The following is a 20,502-nucleotide window of genomic DNA, read 5'->3' as shown; positions in this document are numbered from 1 at the left end:
AGGTCTGGTTTATACTGTAAAATTCGCTCAAAGTTTAGAAAAAGAGAGAAAATCTTATTAAAAAAATTGTTCATTTTTCAAGTCCAACCATGAGGACAACCGTGCTGATACCCCAGAAAGTCCAGGGATTTCTTGTCAAATGTCCAAGGATTTTACCATTTACCGGGTGGGCTAAAAAAAACAAGTCCAAATTTCAAATTAGGATGTTTGACGCGCTATTCGTTTTTTTAGCTGGCGTCTTTGGATAGAAAAAAATAAAGGTATTATATTAATTCTGTGAAAGTTTGAGAAAGTTTCACGCATTCAAAAGAGAGTTAGAAGATATTTCAGGGACCTATCTATTTTTAAATTGTTTGAAAATTGACGTCAAGTGAAAATATTTTCAGAACAAGGGAGAAACTAAACAATACCATGAAAATTTTTTTTGCTAGCTCGAGCGGTCTTGTTGAACGCGAGAGAATTGCAATTGAAGGTCTTCTTTTCAATAGATGTCGTTCCATTGCGCTCGAAAAAGTAAACCGGCGTTTTTCTTTCTGAAACTTTGACCTTCAGTCAAAAGCAGTTTTACTTGCGTAAAGATGGTTTTTTCCAACGAAGATAAAGCTGTCATAAAGAATGATTATATCGAAAAAGGCTGGTCAGAGTACAGGATTTGTAAAGAGCAATCCCATGATGAAGTGGTTTAAAGGTTCTGTGCAAAATCTCATTAATCGATTCAAAAAAAGCGGGACCATGGACAGAAAACCCGGCTCCGGCCGCCCAATAACTGTAACAACCGCAGAAAACGAAGAAATTGTTGAGCAACGGATTTGCTCGCAGGAAGAATCATCTGGAACACACACAAATCACCGTGAGAGATTGAAAAGATAACGGGAATAAAGAGATCGTCAGTGCGAAGAATGGTGAAACGAAATGGATGGAAGCAGTATAAAAGAATCAAGACCCCGAGAGTTACCGAAGAACAAAGAAACGACGAACAGAAAGATCTGGTGCCTTGGCTGAACGGTTTTCCCACAAAAGAAGCGTAGACAAGTGTGTGTTCCAAGACGAAAAAGACTTTACTCTTGATGTACCCATTAATTCACAAAATAGCAGAGTAAATAGCCAAGTAAAAAAGGCTGATGTCCCTGATAAACGTTTGTATCATGAAAAAAACTTGTTGCAGGAGAAGTTCAAGAGATCCGTAGAGCATTCAAACAATTTGTCCCCCGGTTGCAAGCTGTTCATGATAAAGAAGGACATTGTATAAAAATGTTTGTTTGGTTGAACTGTTTATTGTAAAACAACCTGTATTGTGCCTTCTTCTACGATATCTATTTAACTTTTGTAATATACGGTATATCTTGGTTACATTAGATGAATAGGTTATGCTGTTACTTCTAAAATTTATTTTGACGTCAATTTTTAGGTATTTTGAACAAGTCGAATAATACCACTAATCGTAAAATCTTAATATCTCCCTTTCACTTTTAGACTCGATGCTAAAACTTGGCAAAAAATCGGGAAAATACTTATAGAATAAAAGTGCAAAATCGTGATTGCACATCTTTTTTCGATCTTTCGTCAATTAAGAATGAAATATGGACTTGTTTTTTTTTGCCCACCCGGTATTTTGAAACTTAGTGCCCTAGACGCCCCGAGACTTGGTGCGTTGTTCGCGTAAAGTACGTATGGGCGATTTGCGCTAAATCTGTACCGTGTCCCGTCCGAAATCATGAAAAATAAAGTTCATTTTTTAAACATAACTCTACTTTTCTATGACAGTCTATAGCCTATATTTCATGGAAATGTACCTTGACACCACCTTTTAAGGCCTAATAATAAAGATATAGGGGCACATGGAGCTGTTAGAGCGTATGAAAATGGTAAATTTGTGGTAAAAAAAAATCAAAACTAACTTGCACTGAAGAGAGTATCACATATTATAAGGGTTGTAACAGGTGATACTTAAGTATCACTAAACTTAGGTGAAATCCTTTTTTTGTTGCATTCTTTTGATTGGCATGTAGATATCGAAAATGATTTCGGACGGACAAAATTTGCAAAACTAAAGGCTAGAATACATCAGAAAAATGTATTGAGGAAGTAAGGAAGCTGTAGAACAGCCTGAAATTGTTTGTATAAAGGCCTTCCTCAAATTAGAATAGATCTTAAAAATCTGTAATCACCTTTTTCATCTTTTTTCAGGGTGATTTGCACTAAATTTTTCCTGTCCCGTCCGAAATCATTTTCATAAAAATCTGTTTACTTTCAAGTTTTGCTAAACTTTTTCTTTCTACATATTATCAGAAAGTATACAAGTAAATATACTACTATTCCAAATAGAAAATATTCCACTCTTTTTGTTCCAGTAGTGGTTTTAATACAATACCTATTTTTACAGGAAAATTGTCCCGTCCGAAATCAATTCCTATTTTCAAGGTTAAAATAAAGGTATAAAAACTTACTTCAATTGGCCTGTTTGAACATATTTCTTACCACTAGGTCCTGCTAATAACTTCCTGAATGTTAAACATTCATTTTATTACAAATTGAAACATATTTGAAAAGTTATGATTTCGGACAGGACAAATGATTTCGGACGGGACATTTTTTCTAGTACCCCTGGAATCAAATCTGAAGAGCTTTGAATCTTAGATTTACTCAATTAAAATATGCTCTATCCAAGATTACAACATTCAGCCATTCAAATATTTCTACCCTGCAGATTTTCAGAAATATTGTCAATCTTATTGTGATTTCGGACGGGACATTTTTTGGTGTCACTTCCAATCACCAATGCACTGGGACCTATAGAATGTTAACCTAATGGTAAAATCATACTTTTTGACAGGTTTTCAAACACATACAGATTGAGCTTACTCTCAAACTTAAAAAACCTTCAATAAACACTCTTAAAATAGGGGCAATGTGCAATGATTTCGGACGGGACACATTTCGGTGTCAAAATGGACGTAAACAGAAAATCACTGCTAGAGCAAGATGAAAAAAAGGTTTCAAAACACTTTTTTTGTAGAAAAACACATGAATAAATTGCCTATATGGAAAATCAAAATTACGGGTCAAATACCTTCCTGGAAAGAAAGTGCTACCATAAAACTGAAGCACTTTTTTGCTAAAAATTGCCAAAACGAGGAAAAATTGACACAAAATTTATGATTGCAGACTAATGATAGACAGTTAAAACATGAAATTTTGCAGAAAGTGTACCATTACCAAGCTGTATCTGATGAAAAAAGAAAAAAATCATTAACACTTAACCTTAATGAGATATATGCAAATAATGATTTCGGACGGGACGGTACAGATTTAGTGCAAATCGCCCGTATAGATAAAGAAATATGCCTTAATTATACTGGCCTTGTGCAGTTAGTCACACTAGCGTCCCGCCAAAATGCGTATCAAAGATTAATGCTGCGAAAGCGTTATATATCGTTTACTTGACTCTCAAGCAAAAAAATGCGCCGCAAAACTTCTAAAGAGATTCATGAAAAAATACCCCGGCGCTTTTTAATGAAATTTATATTTTCAAAAACTTTGAGAAATTGCCTAAAATTTGAGCCATAGATGAAAAGATTTGAGCCAAGCCAACCTTGAAAACTAATTGGAAGATCAACTTCCCAAGAAAAAGATCTATGGGGGAGGCGGAACCCACCTAGATCCGCGCACCACCGGATAGGCTGTTTCCCTGAAATTTTGCCGGACCTCAAACAATGACCCATTTACATTGTGCGGAATTATTTTTACTTTAGCGTACAAACAAGGCCTTAAAAATCGAAGCGCTGTCTAGGGAATTGAATGACAAATTTTGGTTGGTTGATTTTGGCTGCTGCAAGGCTCGAAATAACGATTTCAAGTGGGTCGGACAAAATGTCCGATCAGGGTTACTTTAGCTTGAAAATTATGATTTTTGGGTCGGCCATTAAGCTATTTGGGTCGGACAATGTCTGATGTCCGACCGTTATTTCGAGCCCTGCTGCTGCACGTTTTATCTTGTTTCAAACTTTCAAGTTTTAATTGATTGTCTTGTGGGCTTGATTCAGGTAACTCTCATCCTTGTTGTGCAAATACATCCTGTAGATGACTGATGTTGTTTTTTCTGAAAGCTAGATTTCCTAGTGTGACTAACTGTTGTGATGTGTCGTATTGGCCATGTCAGTTTGGGAAATTGCATAGATCCCTTTGAGTTTTTTTAATATAATATAGCTCATGTTAATCCCCATAATAATATAGAGCGCGCAGGCGCACCCCTAGAGTTAGAGCTGCCCCAGAGCTGCCCAACCTGGAAGAAACAAGTAACCCCCACACCTGGTTGGTGGTTTACCCTCCAAGAATGTATGAATGGGTGGGGCTTATTTGGAGGATTTGCGATCATAACTTGTGAGGTCTGGTTATTCATTATCAGTTGGGTGTTTAAGATAAAAACAGCAATTATTGCTCTTTTCGGCAATTATTGCCGAAAACAGTTACAGCTTGGTAGCTTAGTGGTTAGCGTGTTGGGTTTTTTTCACCTTTCTATTTGCCATCTTGAATTGTGTGCAAAAAAATGATGGCAAATTTGCAGGTAATATTTTTTAGGAAAATATGCAAAGCATATTCAAACATTATAATGGTTACTAAACTAAACTGTTCAATATTTGGTATGGAAAGTCTACCAGGGTCCCTAACAATATTTCATCCGTGAATTTATTACAGTTACAGAGATAATTCATTACCATAAATGGATTATAAAAACAATTTGATTGCTTGCAGAAGTTTAGTTTTGAAAACAGGGCTTGTGATCAGGCATTATTGTCATTATAATCATATATATATATATATATATTATATGTGTTTTTACTAAAAAAGGTCAATTCAATCAATAACCATGTGGATAAGGGTTCGAACGATGGATGGCAAGTGCAGCCACCAAGTTGACAACCTTAGCAAATTAACTAAAATAGAAGATTTGAGAATCCAGTTGGAAGAAGCTTTGAATGTCCCTCCCTCTCGACAAAAGCTGTTCTTCTATGGGAAGCAGGTTAGATGAATGAATTTTCAGAATTTTTCTTACTGTCAATGCTTAAAAGTAAAATTAGACTTTGTATACTTTTTATGTCGTTTCTTTTTATTTAGCTTGAAGATGGCCACACTTTGTTCGATTACAATGTCAAACTAAACTGTTTGATCCAAGTGATGGTCCTGCCCCCAATTGAATCAGCAAATGTTGAAGAGAAGGAGTTGGACAAGGTCGAAGAAATTTCAACTTTAACAAATATCAGCGATAACAGCACTGATGATGAAAAAAGCAAAGATAAAGATACCAAAGAAGAACTCAAAAACAACAAAGACACAAATCAGGTATTGAGATTATTGAAGTCCGTTTGCCCTAAAGTGTGCACTAACCTTTATTTTGCTCGCCATTTTTAAACAAATTATTCAATTCCAACACATTTTATACCATTGAAAAAATAATTCAGAGCAATTTATATTGTAAAAGAATTAACTCAAAGGTTGGTTTCCCCTCTTGAAAATTGAAAAAAATCCCCCCACTTTAGTTTTTTTTAGTGTTTATTAATCTTTGCTACTTCTAACGTGAGTAGTAGTATCTTTGTAAATACAATGAAAAAATTAAAAAACTTCCACAGAATGAAATGAAAAAGTTTTTTATGTAAAGAATAAAAAGTTAACGATGTTGCAACTTGAATGTTAACTATTTTGTGTTACAAGAGAAGAGATATAGAAATTTTCCACATAATTTTTCTCCCCTGTCTTACTTTTTGAAGCAACTTTTTCTACCCCCGGCCCTATGCTTCCTCTCTGGATTTTCGAAAAGGATTTTCCTCACTCTTATCCAATTTTGTGGAAAAGAAAGTAATTAATTTTTTTATACTTTGGTGCTAGAAACTCAATTTTTGTGGTACTTTGTAGACTTGTGATTTCAGCTTTGTAGTTATTTTTCCTGTACAAAGTTTTTGTATCGAGGGTTACAGCCTTTACAAGATGGCTCTTTTGAGTCGAAAAAGATTGTTTCATGCTGTTTTTTCACTGCTTCTACAGCTAATAGCTTTCTATACAATAATTAATAACAATAGCATATCTGATTGAAATTAGGAGGCTTCAAAGTACGTACCAAAAACAAAGTTTCAAGCAGTAAAGGATAGAAAGTTCATTTTTCTATGTCACACCACCAGGTAATAAGTATCATAGTGCTCACGTAGTATGTATGTTGTATGTATGACCCTTGCCCGACATAATATATATCAATCAATTCACCAACATCAGTAATTTGCGGTGACAAAGTGCTCTATACCAAGATAGAGCTATAATTCAAAATTTATTTTTCTTCAAAAAATTAAAAACATTATAGGCTGTTTCACGCCAGAGACGATCATCAGATCTTGAATAATGTTCTGTACGTTTTCACACAATTTTTGTTTGATTACAGAATTTGCAAAGTGTAAGCGGTGATCACTTAAAAATTTTAAACAGTGAACCTTTACAGTAAATACTCAGGCATATAAATTTTCCACAAGAAAAGTGCGAACAATCAAAGGCTAACCTTTTATTAAGGAAAGCTTTATATGGGAGACTGAATTTTTATACTGCTTATAAAATAAGGAGGTTAGAAATAATGTCATAGTAAAAAATTATCATATGTCATATTTGTTTAAAAGATTTGGTATATTAGTAAATTAAGTTGCAACGTCAATGGCTAAGTTTTTGCCTGTGGTGCCTTTCTACAACCCTTTTTACTGAGAAAGATTTTTTAACATGTATATGTATATTTATGTGAGATGAAATCAAAATGGGAGATTCGGACCCTTTTGTACACAATGCTGCACAATGCTGTAAAATTCTGTACAAAGTATCTATATGGAAATGTTTCTGACTTTGCCGTCTTAGGTCAATGAACCAAAATCGAAACCTGAAGAAGGATTACAAGAGCACGGTGCATGGAAGGTATAATATTCATGAATCATTCAAATTTTTATCTAAAAGAGTGGTGGAAATAGGGTGGAATGGGCTTTCCTAGAAAAAAACCGTACGTACCCCATGTTGAGGAGGTCAATTTCCGTTCCTAGGGGGTAAGGTTTGAAATGTTGCGGAATTCCATAGGGGTTTACAAAAATCCATTAAAAATAAGCGGAATTCCATGAGGTATTGTTTGAAAACCCACAAAAATTCGGAATTCAGAGGGTTTTGACCCTTAAGTTTCTTGGAACTCCAAGGGGGGTACAATATTTTAAATTGGAATTCCAGGGGTAGCTCATACAAAAAGTTGGACCTCCTCAACAGGGGGTGTACGGTTTTTTTCTGGGAAAGCCCAATTAATCTACTTACAATTTAACTGAATGTTGAATATGGTTGACTCACCAGATGTAGGTGTTCTTGATGATTATGCGATCCAATGGATAACAAAGCATGCGGCAACAACACCAAACAGAAGATCATGAAAACATGAAGCCACGACCAACAGGAACAGTCTATATAACACAATCGCGACTGGATCTGTCGGGCACAGCATCCACATCAACACAAATGTAACAGGATCCAACCTTCACAGCATCAGCACGTAACAGTATCGAACAGGATCTGTCTTAGCATCCAACCACTTGACCAGACAATCACCTAGACCATCCACATGGTCAACAACGGAGATTCCAATGATAAACTTTTATTAACTTGTTTTATTATTATTCTATTAGTATCTATAACGAGACTAATACTGAATTACAATTTAGGTTGGCGATCTTGTAGATGCAAAAGATTTGACTATGGGTGCATGGTTTGAAGGAATTGTAAAAAAGATTTCTGCTGATGAAAATAACCACGTCATTCTTTATGTCGTATTTGAAGGGTGAGTCCTTATGCTGACTTGTTTGGGATTAAGGCTTTTTATTGCCTTAAACTCTCTTGTTAACAGCTCAATGATTAATAAATTAATAAAAGCTCAGAGGAAAAGCACAAGCACTGAATTTTTTTTTAAAACTGCGTGAATGCGTGAATTTTTTTTATAAATTCAAATAAATATCAACAAACAATATCATTCAAACTCTTCAGAAATTTTGCTCGAAGTTCCAGCTAAACTTTGCGTCCTAGAATAGTACGTCTTTTTCATGGTTCTGCAATAATTTATATTTGCAAAAGAATTCCAGAACTTTGTGTTTTTTATGCTCCTTCATTGTTAGGTATGATGAGGATGAAATAGTTCAACTTTGTAAAGATGATGTTCGACCAAGAGCACGAAGAAAGATCCCAATTGAAAAGGTTTCTTTCTTGGATTACTTACTTAAAGTCTGTTTCAAAAGGATTTGGATACTCTCTTTCAGCCTGTAGTAATACTATATTAACTCTTTAAGTGCCACAGTCATTTTTTTCTAATTTTTTTTAAAGAAAATCGCTAGTTCAAACTTTAAAGGCTCCAGATCTAGAAGGAGTTAGAAGCTTGTTCATAGCTCGCTGGATAGCTTAGAGTCTCCTCTTTCTTTTAGGCGCCTTTATTTTTTCCCGTGCTGGCATCCAATAAATTTGCCGCCTTTAGCCGATATACGGGTAAAGATATTTTTAGCTGGCTAGTGTCTACAATTTAATATTATGTAATGGTTAAATTTTCTGTGAGGCACCAAATCATGGATTGGAAAATATATTTAGATTTCGAAAAAAAAGTAGGCGGAAGGAAGTTTGCTTCTTTTTCTTCCTCCTTTCTTGTTTAATGTGGAGATGTTGTAAACGATTAGAAAATAGATTTATTGAATTTAAGTGCTCTGATGTATCTTCTGTGTGCACCAACAAAATTTTGCTTCATAAAACTAAATTTTGATGCTTGAATTTTGACTTGTATGAGTGTATAATTTTTACCACACTGGATTCGTTGATCACTTTGGCTCCAGATAATTGTTTTGTCAGTTCTACAGATATGTTGCAGATTATTTCAAGGTATTTTAGTTATGTATATATAGTGGGGTCGTTTAGCATAATTTACAGGAAAAAAATAACATATAGCTGAAACTTTCTCCAGACCCTCTCTATAGGATGCTTATGCCTCAGGAAAAAATCCCCTAAAATCCCACTGGTGGAACATCCCTTTTTTGGGCAATTTCTTTTTTCCCCAGGCAAAACCCAAAGGGCAAAATCTTTTGAAAATTTCAAACTCATTTTCAGACAGTATCATGCATACCATTCGAAAGCTCTCAAAACTCTTCTTGGGAAATTAGCGACCATACCCTCCCGTATGTCTACGGCTCGAAAAAATGCAACCTCTGTCTCACAGAGGTTACGTCAGAGCTCGATCTCGTAAACAAAAGAACTGAACTTATTTCCAAATGTCGCCATAACAACAAATTTATTCTAAAGAACTTCAAATCGGTCCCCCCGGACAAATCATGAATTTTATTTTCAATACTTTTTAATGCTTTCATCATTGTTTTTATTACCATCATTGTTTTCATTACCTTGTTTTATTGCACAGTTTTTCTAACTTTTTACGTCGATTAGTGCGTAAGTACTAAACTCTGAATGATGTACTTTTTAGTATTTTAATGGAAGATAACTTTTTAAAATATTGATACATGGCTCTGGTTGTTAACTAATTGAGAACTCTTATGGCATTGATCTACCACACTTGTTTTAAACTATTTACATTTAAAAATATAAAATTTGAAGAAAAGATCGCTCAATGTTTTCTGTTTAGTTTTCTCCAAAAAGGGACTGGATCTAGTGGTCTGGATTTGCTACATGCTCATACTTAAGCAAAGCTAAAATAAAGTCTGCCAAAATTACACCAGGTCACTTATCAGCGCTATCCAGTCTATGAAAAAGCGTTGGATGGCCCTCAAGCCATAGTTATATTGCTAAATAATTCGCCGGACAATTTCATGGCAAGTTTCTTGTCGACAAATATTTTTTGCCGACGAATTCTTTTAAGGACGAATTTTCTATCGAAAAGGACGGTAAAAGAAATGTTGTGCAATTCTTTGTAAAATATGTCAGTGAGGAGTATGATTATGTTGATATCCTTTTTAAGGTTGAGGTGGGTCAAATCGTTATGGTCAATTATAATTGCGATGAACCTAAAGAAAGAGGCTTTTGGTATGATATAGAGGTCACAAGAAAGGTAGGCAATCACATAGATTTTGTATTAAAACAACAATTATATATCTGAAAATCTGCACTTAATATTTGGAAGTAAGATACCAGTTTCGAAGGGGCTGTGAGAATCTTGCGACATAGGGGTCATTATTTGGTTTTATTAGATTTTCTATTTTAGAAAAACAATTATGGTTTTGTTTAGAAACTTCTTTTTTTATATTTAGCCAACTAACAAACGGCGAAACAACGAACTTTATGGTAGACTTCTTCTAGGGTGAGTCTGCAGTCTCTCTGCTCTGATAAGTTTAACTAACTATGGGCTGTCGTTTGCTTGCCAATAACTATTTAACTATTTCTTTTTTAAGACCATCATACCGGGTGTCTCTGAAAAAACTTCCCCCTTTTTGATTCAAAATTGCGAAAAAGTGAAAAAACACATTAGCTTGATTTTTTCGAAATCGTTTAGAGGAGGGTTCAACTTAAATTTGGGTATATTAAACTTTAGAATTGCTTCATTAGATCAAAAGTTATGACAAAAAGAGTAAAAAATTTTCTTTCAAAAAGAGCAAAAAAAGACGAAAAAACAGGGTATCAAATTATACAAGAAAACACTGTACTTTATTGGCAGTAAAGTTTTACTTTTGAGCTTCTGTGCATCTTTTTTGTTTCATTATTCGTTTTTAATGATTTTTATTGCCAATTTAGAGCTCCTTTGGGATTCATTAATGAGCATGAAGTTTCAACAAGCAACAAACTTTTATCAAAATGTTTCCAAAAGTTTCCAAAGCTTAGCGACTCTATTTGAGTGGAGAAGAGAAAATTTGAGTAAGCTGAAGAAAAACATGCCTCGTCTTACTGCAAACAATCTTGACCCTCAAATGATAAGGTCTGCTTTTGCTGGTATGATTGATCGTGTAAATAAATGTATTACAGTTAACGGAAATACATTTCCAAATGAATAAAAGATTATTTGAGTTTTTTTTCTTAACAAAAGATTTGATACCCTGTTTTTTCGTCTTTTTTCGCTCTTTTTGAAAAAAACTTTTTTACTCTTTTTGCCATAACTTTTGATCTAATGAAGCAATTTTAAAGTTTGATATACCAAAATTTAAGTTAAACCCTCCTCTAAACGATTTCGAAAAAATCAAGCTAATATATTTTTTCACTTTTTCGCAATTTTGAATCAAACAGGGGGAAGTTTTTTCAGAGACACCCGGTACCTAAAATTATATAGTCATATATTTGATAAAAAAGACTTAAGTTTTACAATATTTAATTGTTTTTACCCTTTGAACTTGATGCCTTTGATTTTGACCACTGCAAACTACCCTTCGAACCATTGATGCCACATTTTTGTAGAATGATCCCGGTAGCTTTTGCTTTGTGTTAATGTGAGTTATTTTAACTCTTAAGTAATACTTTTCGGGAATAAGATAGTGAGTCATGTCCTCGTTATTTCTTTGAATACGGGTGGCAACGAGTTGTTTATTTCAATCTAACTGACAGCTCACCAAACAAATTTATAGCTAATGAATGAAACTTGTGGAATCTATTTATATCAATGGCACAATTTAGATTATGCCTACCTATTCCGCTGTGGAAATACATATTAATGTGGATCTAATTCATCAATTTATTGACTTATCATTTAGGATTTAGGCCAATTTCCTAAAATTTTCTCGCTGCCTACCCGGAATAACCTAATTTGGATTTTCTTTATGATATTTCTAGCAAAGCAGTTGCTGAAGAATGCAAAATCATCTTCACGGATGAAATATTTCAAATTGAAAAAACAGGTATAAACTTACGGAAATTATTTTCGAAACTTTGTGTTATTCTTGAGAAAGAATAGCAGTAACAATCAATTTGGTTTTTACTTTTAGGAGAGCAAGATGTTAATCAGGTTGCTCCAGAAAAAAGTAAGCATAATTCCTACCCCCTATACTATTCAAATTACTTGTTTCGCCCAATTTTAGATTCTGTTGACACCAAAGGGATTAAGAAGGGAGGGGAATCTTTATTTTTTAGGGAAGGTGAAGCCAGATTGTGATTACTGTAAAGACGAGCCAACAAAAAATTGCAAACAATGCGGATGTCATGTGGTTAGTCCTTTTTTTTTTACTTTTTTGGGCCTTTCCCGGGAGGTCCTATAAATTAACCAATGTTTGTCAGTTCGTCTGTCTGTTCGTCTGTCTGTTCGTCTGTTACCAGCTTATCTCGGAATTTGCACATAAGTTTTTTTTTATTTTTCTTTGCAGAATGATGCAAAATAGCAATGCCCAGAAAATGACGGAACCCCATTTTCTAAAAAAAGTCTTGGGAGATATTTGGGTCCAAAAATAACTTGCCCCAAAAACTGGGTTTTTTGTTGTTTTTTTTCCTCATAAATGTTTTAGTATAGATAGTCTTCCTATAGTGCTAATGCTGTGTGTTATAACTGACATCTGATTAGAATCATACTGGTTTGAATCATATCAGCTTCTTGATCGTCTCTCTGTCCGTTATGCTCTAGACTATGTTCGCAAAACATTCTCAAAAGGGGCCGGCGTTAAATTAGGGCCGGCGTAAGAAAGGGCCGATAAGGTAGTTATCTTACCTTCAAAGTGCTTCCAACTCAAACCTGATTTTGTATTTCTTACTAGTGTGGAGAAAAAGACGAGCCCGAGCGTCAATTGATGTGTGATGAATGCGACCTGCCATACCATATGAAATGTCTCAACCCCCCTCTAACTAGTCTTCCCGAAGAAGATGACTGGTATTGTCCAAAGTGTAAAAACGACGGCTCAGCTGTCATCAAAGCCGGTCAAAAGCTCAAGGAAAGCTCAAAGAAGGCAAAAATGGCTTCAGCTAATTCAAAGAGTAATAGAGATTGGGGCAAAGGGATGGCATGTGTCGGCCGAACCAAAGTCTGTACTATTGTCCCCCCTAATCACTTTGGACCTATACCTGGCGTTCCTGTCGGCTCTCGTTGGAAATATCGTGTACAGGTGATTTCGGGTGGTGTTATTTAATTGCTTACGATTTCTGCTCACAATTACAGATCTTGTCGCCTCGTAAAATTGCAATTCAGTTAAGAAAAATCTAATATATCTGAAATATAGGAAGTCAAATTTTGAAAGCATTTTTCATCATAGTTATCATATGCGAGTTTAGTTGTCTTCAAGAGCCTTCAGAAGGAATTCTAGGAAATTTGGATCGATTTATCCATTAGGCAAGCGAGGCAGGTGTCCATCGACCGCACGTTAGTGGAATGCATGGACGAGATTCAGAAGGTGCTTATTCCATTGTTTTGGCAGGTGGCTATGAAGATGATACGGTGAGCTTTCATCTATTTTTTGAGCTAACTGGAGGTCCTATAAATGAACTTTTGTCATTTCGTCCGTTCGTCAAAAATGCTGGAGATATGCCGAAAAATCGGTTCTCTTTTTTCGAGATTTTATCATTACTTTTTCTGATTTTTATCACGAATATGCAAATTACGCCGAAAATGTGACGGAGTCCAATTTTTCAGGAAATATATGATTGGCGAGTCCGAGTTCCCGACCCCGAATGTCAAAAATATACCGAAAATCGCCTTTTCTGCGAATTTTGAATATGAAATTTCTCCTTATAAATCTTTCTATTTCATGGTTTCAGCCCACTTTTCAGGTGCCCCCATTGAAGCATGGTGCCCCCAACGAGTTAGGTCCCCTTGAGAAATTGCTTTGAGTTATGTACCCCTATTCAGCCGATAATTTTTTAATTGACCCTTTTTGCTCTTTTGTCATTCCTAAAATCTTAATGATTTTTAAATCTTTCTAATGATGAAAAAGAAACAAGACTATAGTGTTATTATATAATATACAGGAATGCAGCAAGGAATAAATATTAGTACCAGTAAAGATTTCAAAACGTCTACAGAAGATTGTTATCAGTTATGTTATGGGTGTGAAACAGAACCAAAAACAAAACTAGCTACCATGTTTGTTTACTCTTATGTCCTGACGTTTTAGCTTCTCTATTATAGCGTGGGAAGCGCTCACACATGAACGCCTGCTAATAAAACTTTGTTGTTATGCTATAAAGATGGCGGCTGTAAATCAAAACAACCACATTAGAAAAATATAGCAAAAGATGGCGTGATGGGAAACGAAAGAAAAATTGGATGGGAAACTAGGTGCTGGGTTAAAAAAATTAAATAATTTGAAATATTTTGAAATATTGGAAAATTTGGAAAATATAACCAGCCCCCAGAGCTTCCATCAAGACAGCTAGGTACCCTTAATGAATAGGTAACCCCAAAGAATTGCAAGGCATTAGCAAGGGGGGGGGGGGTCAGGGTCAGAATTCGCCGGAAATTCGGCCGTCAAAATAGTTCTTCAGTTAGACTGGAGTCGTTTATAATGCGTGTAATACAGTAGTATAGGCGTTATATGATAATACGATAACTGTTACTGGATAATATTAGTTTGTATAAACGACTGGAAGAATCCGGTGTTCCGGCCTTATAGAATCCCCGGCTAGCTACGCAGAAACTTGCGTAGCGAGGAAACAAAGGGTTTTTTCTGAAAACAAAAGAAAGCTTTTCTCGGACGGGGGTGCTTCCGTAAGAATTTGGCGCGCGAAAGGTAAGGAGAAATTAATTTTTGATCAAGCAACAACAAACTCTCAAAACAAAATGAAAGATGAAAAAAAAAAATTTAGCACACAACAAATCAACACACTTTTTTTTCAAGAAAAGTTTTTTTTGAGCGGAGAAAAGAATTATAATCACTTATATTAAGTCTTTATCTAATTAAAAAAAATTGACCTTTTTAATAATTCTGTTCTTTCCTAATTCGTAATAGACTTACATTAAGTCATATCATGAACATATAAACGACTGGACATCCATCTCCTTTGTATTTTTGAAGATAACACTGCTAGCTTCGTTGCCGCCTCGTTAAAATCATCAAATGAAACAATAAATTCTGATGGTATACCTCTTGGGAATACCTTGCTAACAACGTCAACATTTCGACAAAAGTCTCTGTTGTTCTACTTTTCTCAAGTCTTTTATCTATATCATAACAAAGATAACAGAGGCAAAATCATCGTCAGCTTGTCAAAACTCCGACTAATATTTCCAAATTTTGACTTAAAAGTGTCTAATAATTTTAGAGAGTGTCACATTCTAATTTCGATATTCTTATGACACAGGCTCTCAACTTTGGCAAGCTATTTTTTTCAAGTCATAAAAAAAATTATTGGAGTGACAAAAGGGATTCAAAAGTATACACGCAGTTGAAATTCTGCATTTCAGAGTTGAAAATGTTGATAAAATATATTACAAACTCGTGAAAAAATTTGAAAATAATTTTTTTGTGCATTAGGAGTAATGTTCAAGCTCTATCAATCATTTTACCTAAACAATTCAAAGAAATAAAATTACGACGGATTATTGTCGGATTTTTTTATAGCAGTTTTGAAATACAGGCGGCAACGAAGCTCGCTTCAAAGAGACAATAAAAGATAGATGTCCAGTCGTTTATATGTTCATGGTCATATATAATTAAGAAATAGCTCATAAATCATATTTTATTGACTTATATTAAGTTTGCCCTTTTTAATAAAACTGATTCTCTTTATTTTAACCTATAATTTTCTTTCTTATAATAAATAATCATCTTTTGTCTTATAACCTTTATAAATCCAGGTTAAATGACTGACACCTCTCTCTTCTACACGTTCTAGTGTTATACCTTGTTCTTCTAAATAAATAAATAAACTATGTAACCTCTTCCCATCTTTGTCTTTAATAAACAATCAGCTCTCTTTTCTGCTCAGTAAGCTGGATACAGAACTGAACTATACTCCAAAATTTATCTAAATCCCCAATGGGCAAAGACTCTCACAATGAGAGTGACGCCCCCCAAACAACCTCAACAACTGAACAGAAAAGAATTATAATTGCAATATTGACATGCCACCATAGACATGACACTTTTCTTTTGTTTGGAGTTAGTTTAAAACAAACGAGAAAAATTTTTCGAGAGAGAAAATTGTTGTGTGTTCTGATTTCTCCTTTTATGTGTTTCGACCAACGGTGTGCGTCTCGATTGTTTTTTCTAAACCAATCAAATCGATTTACGAAATCAAAACAAACCGTTTTTTTCCGAACAAGCCCCCTAGATTTTTTTTCATTAACAATAGCAAACCAATATTAATGTGAAGCTTTTGGCTTGCACAAAGATTTCTAGACGACTAAAATTTTTTCTCTCAATTGCTTTTTGTTTTATTTCTACTATATCTGAATTAGTCGTCTAGTTTGCTAGACTAAACTTCAGTCGGCAGAATAATCGTCCGGCCGGCGGAAAATTGCCCGTCAGAATAGTCATCCGGTCGTCGGAACAGTTATCCGGCCGCCGAAACAGTCATCCGGCCCGCGGCAAATTGGCCGTCGGAAAAGTTATCCGGTCCGCGAAAATTGAGGCCAAGTTAATTTTTCCGAGCTATTATTTTTGAGTTATGAAAAACCAGTTCTTGCGTGCGAACCAAGTTATGAAATAGCTCGAGTTTGAGAGGAATATGGGCTATGAAATAGGAGTTTTATGAAACAGGAGTAAATCGAAAAGTTAAAGGGAACTGACTTATAGAATAGTTTAAAAGGAAATTTGAATAGCTAATCTAACAAGTTGTTTGAAATAACCGAGTTAACATAATAACCGAATTACCAACAGAAAACAACTCGAATAATTAAAGGAAGCAAAAGGAAAACCGAGTAATGAAATTAATGATGACATCATAATTAAACCAGAGTTTACGAAAAATGTTATCATAACTCGTTTTTTCGTAGCTCAAAACAATAACTCTGAAAAAAATAACTCTACCTCAATTTCCGGACCGGATAATATTTCCGACGGGCAATTTTTCGCCGGCTGGAATAACATTTCCGCCGGCCGGACGACTATTCCGCCGGGCGAGGAACTATTTCGACGGCCAAATTTCCGGCGAATTCTGACCCTAACCCCCCTGATAAAATTTCATCATTTAACATAGGGGCTGAATACTTCATCATGGTTGGCTTTATTTACTCCAATTAAAGCTCATGAAGCTGAAAAATCTTCGCCACGGCGCAATATCTTTTTATAAAATGAGTAAAACATTTTATTTAACTTCAAACTGCAACACAATTGACATTGAATTTCCATTTTTTTCGTGGAACGAACTTTTAGAAGTGTCGAGGGTCGAAAGCCCGCTTGGGGGCTACCAAAAATTTTATGAATCTTTGGGGGGACTTAAAACTCAGGGGGACTTAAATTTGGCTGGGACCTAAACCCAGGCTGACGCTATAGCGGCTCAGTTGCCAATAAAATCGATTTGTGTTGCCAAAGTAGCTGGAAAAGCCGATAATCGCCCTTAAATTCGTTTCTCTTTATTTTTTTCTCGAGATTTCGGTTGATTGCTCTTTATTTGAGCCTTTTTTCCTCTACTTTTTGTCTTTTTTGACAGTTTTCATCGTGTTGGTCCAATTACTTTAGGCGTAGAAACTTTCGCGAGCAGAAACTTTCGCGATTCTCGCGAATTTTGGCTCTTTTCGCGAAAGTAAATATCTTTAAAAATTCTAAGAAGGGCCATTCGCGAAAGTTTATGCTCGCGAAAAATTCTTGACAAAATAGAAAATCTGTAAAACTTCAAACTTTGAATAAAATGTAACTTTTATGGCACTTTTTAGCCTGTTAAAAGACTAATAAGTCAAAGGACAAATGTTTCAAGCCAACCCAAGAAGTATTTGTGTCTCTAAGCCATTTTTTTCATGTGAAAATTCTCAATTTTACGTCTTGATTCGCGAAAGTTTATGCTCGCGAAAAATATTTTTCCGTTAAATTCGCGAAAGTAAATGTCGTGAATTTCGCGATTTTTCGTCCTCGCGAAAGTTTCTGCTCGCGAAAGTTTGTACGCCTAAAGTATGATCCCTCTTGTTATTTTACGAAATAAAGTTTTTCGTTTTTTATAAAAATATATATTTTATATAAAAATTGCAGAAAAAAGGATCACAAAAAACCGAGGGGGTATCTTACATATACTAGATAAAATATATTAAGTGTTCCTTTGATTTAGTAATGTTATATATCTACATCTCCGACAGGGGGGGTCGGTACTAAGTTGTGGGGGCCAGTGCCGGGTGGTGGTCTGATAAGGTAAGTAAAAAACAACTTAGTACATGGTACTAAGTGGTGGTCCTAATTGAAAAAAACATTTTTGCAACTTTGTATCAAGGGACTAAATGGTGGTCTCAATACCAAATATGAGGCATCAAGTTAGTATCTGGTACTCAAAATCCTGCAAAATCACAAAAAATGTTCTTTCACTTTCTCTTGACTCATCCAATTTTTAAGAAAATGCAAGAAAATGAGTTGAAGAGAAAGTTTTTAAAGGTTTTTGCTGTTTTCACAGCATGCTATCTGTGGTCACCATTTGTTTGATTTAATTTGTTTTTTTTATTTTAGGTAAATTCTAATTATTTAAGTGAATAAATTTTTTCCAGCGAACTTATTTTTTGATGTAGGTCAATTGTTTTTATTTCAGTAATTTTCATTTGGTTATAATTCGGTTTGCAGTGATAGCTAGAATACATACCCTTTGAATAACTGAAAAAACAGTTACTTTATTACACGAATATTACTACTGTAGGCAAGTATTCAATGGCCTTGAAATTTGCACGATCTGAAATTAACACAAATTTTTCTGCTTTTTCAAAGAAGCAGGGGCTGGTTTTAATCAAGGGGGTTTTTATTAACACAAAATTTTTCACTTCGTGTTAATAAAATGACTAGTAATGTTCGTGTAATAAGGTATTTATCAACTTTGCTTGATTAAAGTTTATGTTGATAATGTTTCAAATTAAAGATTAATTAATTAATTAGTTAATTAGAGCTAAATTTGTTTTTATTTGAAACTTTATTTTATTTGATTTAAAAGAAATTGACTTGAAAATGATATTTGATTTGACCTAACCAGACAGAAATTTTTCCTGAGATATTAAGGGTGGTACAGTGGTGTGGTATGTTTTTTAATACAGAGTTGTAAAGTTTTTTAAAAAACTTAGAGGTGTACCAATAAGTACCATTACTAAGAATTAAGGGTGTTATACCTATTTTGAGGGGGAAAAATCAACTAAGTACAGGCTACTTAACGGTGGTGTGTCGTTTCTCAATGGTGATATCAAGATTGTACCGGGTACTAAGGGGTGGTATACCTATTTTAAGATGTAATTTCAACTTAGTACCAGGGTACTAAGTGGTGGTGGATAAATTTCAAAATACAAGAAAGTACAACTTTTCGGCACTGGTCCAGTACCACTCTTGGTACCCCCCCCTGTCTCCGATCTTAGCGTAAGGGAACACCCTGTGAAAAGACTTAGGATATACGACGCACAGGATTTGTGTAGGACAAACTTTCGTCGATAGTGATTTTAAGGCCTAGAGGCGATAGGTAAACGATCTGACAAGTCTCGATCGATCGATCGATCGATCAAAGAGGAACCTTTTTCTTAGCTGATGGGAAAAGTGCAACAAAATGAAAAAATGTGAAATTTCTTTTTCTTTGTAACCACCAGGATGACGGAGAGGAATTCACTTACACAGGGAGTGGCGGACGTGATCTTTCTGGAAACAAACGAACAGCTGAACAATCTTTTGATCAAACTTTGACTAAGACCAATCGGTAAATGATCTCGCTTAACATTACATCCTGATCTTGTTTACTTTTTAAATTCATTTGTCAATATTAATAATAGCTTACGAAAAGGAATAATGGAGTAATTTACAGTTGGTTGTGTCTTCACTTTAGAGCGCTTGCGAAGAATTGTGATTGTCCAGTGGATGCAAAGAAAGGTGGCGAAGCTAAGGATTGGAAGAAAGGAAAGCCTATTCGAGTGGTAGGTGGCTAGCTGTTGAGTAGCTAGCGATGAAGAATTTTTTATTAAATATGTGAAATTATGGCTTCTACTCATTGTTCAAGTTAATATAAATGTTTACTCTACACACTAGTTACGAAGTTACAAGTTCGCAAAGCATTCAGAGTTTGCTCCAGACGAAGGCGTCAGATACGATGGTATCTATAAGGTGAGATTTCATTTCCAAGTTGAAAATAAAGCTAGGTCGTTCTGTTTCGTTTGTATTTCTATTACTGATATTTGCTGTCATCAATATTGTTCCTTGTTAGCTCAAGGTTTTCAGCAAATTTAAACTAGTTTTGAGCAGTTTTGGAGGAGCAGGAGGGTCATCTCAGACTTAAAGTTCCGTGTGAAACGTTTTTTAGGTGACAAAGTATTGGCCCGAGAAGGGACAATCTGGTTTCATCGTTTGGAGGTATCGTCTTCGTCGGGACGATAAGGTATGTTAATCTTTTAAGGTATGATCGTTTCACTTTAAAGCGCTTGCGAAGAATTGTGATTGTCCAGTGAACCAA

At 35.0% G+C, this 20,502-nt stretch overlaps 1 protein-coding gene across 1 annotated transcript in view; it reads left to right on the top strand.

The window, feature by feature from the left end:
* The first annotated feature begins 4,819 nt into the window (after positions 1 to 4,819).
* LOC136805466 (E3 ubiquitin-protein ligase UHRF1-like) overlaps positions 4,820 to 20,502 on the top strand; it is a 29,813-nt gene continuing 14,130 nt past the window's right edge. Inside the window, exons 1-16 of the mRNA XM_067062039.1 lie at positions 4,820 to 5,020; positions 5,116 to 5,340; positions 6,886 to 6,942; positions 7,725 to 7,840; positions 8,172 to 8,250; positions 10,007 to 10,096; positions 10,296 to 10,345; positions 11,803 to 11,867; positions 11,955 to 11,990; positions 12,100 to 12,173; positions 12,714 to 13,058; positions 13,283 to 13,387; positions 19,649 to 19,755; positions 19,882 to 19,969; positions 20,082 to 20,156; positions 20,353 to 20,427. Of these exons, the coding sequence (XP_066918140.1) occupies positions 4,868 to 5,020; positions 5,116 to 5,340; positions 6,886 to 6,942; positions 7,725 to 7,840; positions 8,172 to 8,250; positions 10,007 to 10,096; positions 10,296 to 10,345; positions 11,803 to 11,867; positions 11,955 to 11,990; positions 12,100 to 12,173; positions 12,714 to 13,058; positions 13,283 to 13,387; positions 19,649 to 19,755; positions 19,882 to 19,969; positions 20,082 to 20,156; positions 20,353 to 20,427 (1,740 nt within the window). The 5' untranslated portion in view covers positions 4,820 to 4,867. The remainder of the gene's footprint in view (positions 5,021 to 5,115; positions 5,341 to 6,885; positions 6,943 to 7,724; positions 7,841 to 8,171; positions 8,251 to 10,006; positions 10,097 to 10,295; positions 10,346 to 11,802; positions 11,868 to 11,954; positions 11,991 to 12,099; positions 12,174 to 12,713; positions 13,059 to 13,282; positions 13,388 to 19,648; positions 19,756 to 19,881; positions 19,970 to 20,081; positions 20,157 to 20,352; positions 20,428 to 20,502) is intronic.

This window comes from Clytia hemisphaerica, unplaced genomic scaffold (genome assembly GCF_902728285.1).
Source record: "Clytia hemisphaerica strain Z4C2 unplaced genomic scaffold, Clytia hemisphaerica genome assembly, whole genome shotgun sequence".
NCBI lineage: Eukaryota > Metazoa > Cnidaria > Hydrozoa > Leptothecata > Clytiidae > Clytia > Clytia hemisphaerica.
Note: the sequence above shows the minus strand (reverse complement) of the source record. Positions and strands in the feature narration are given on the sequence as shown.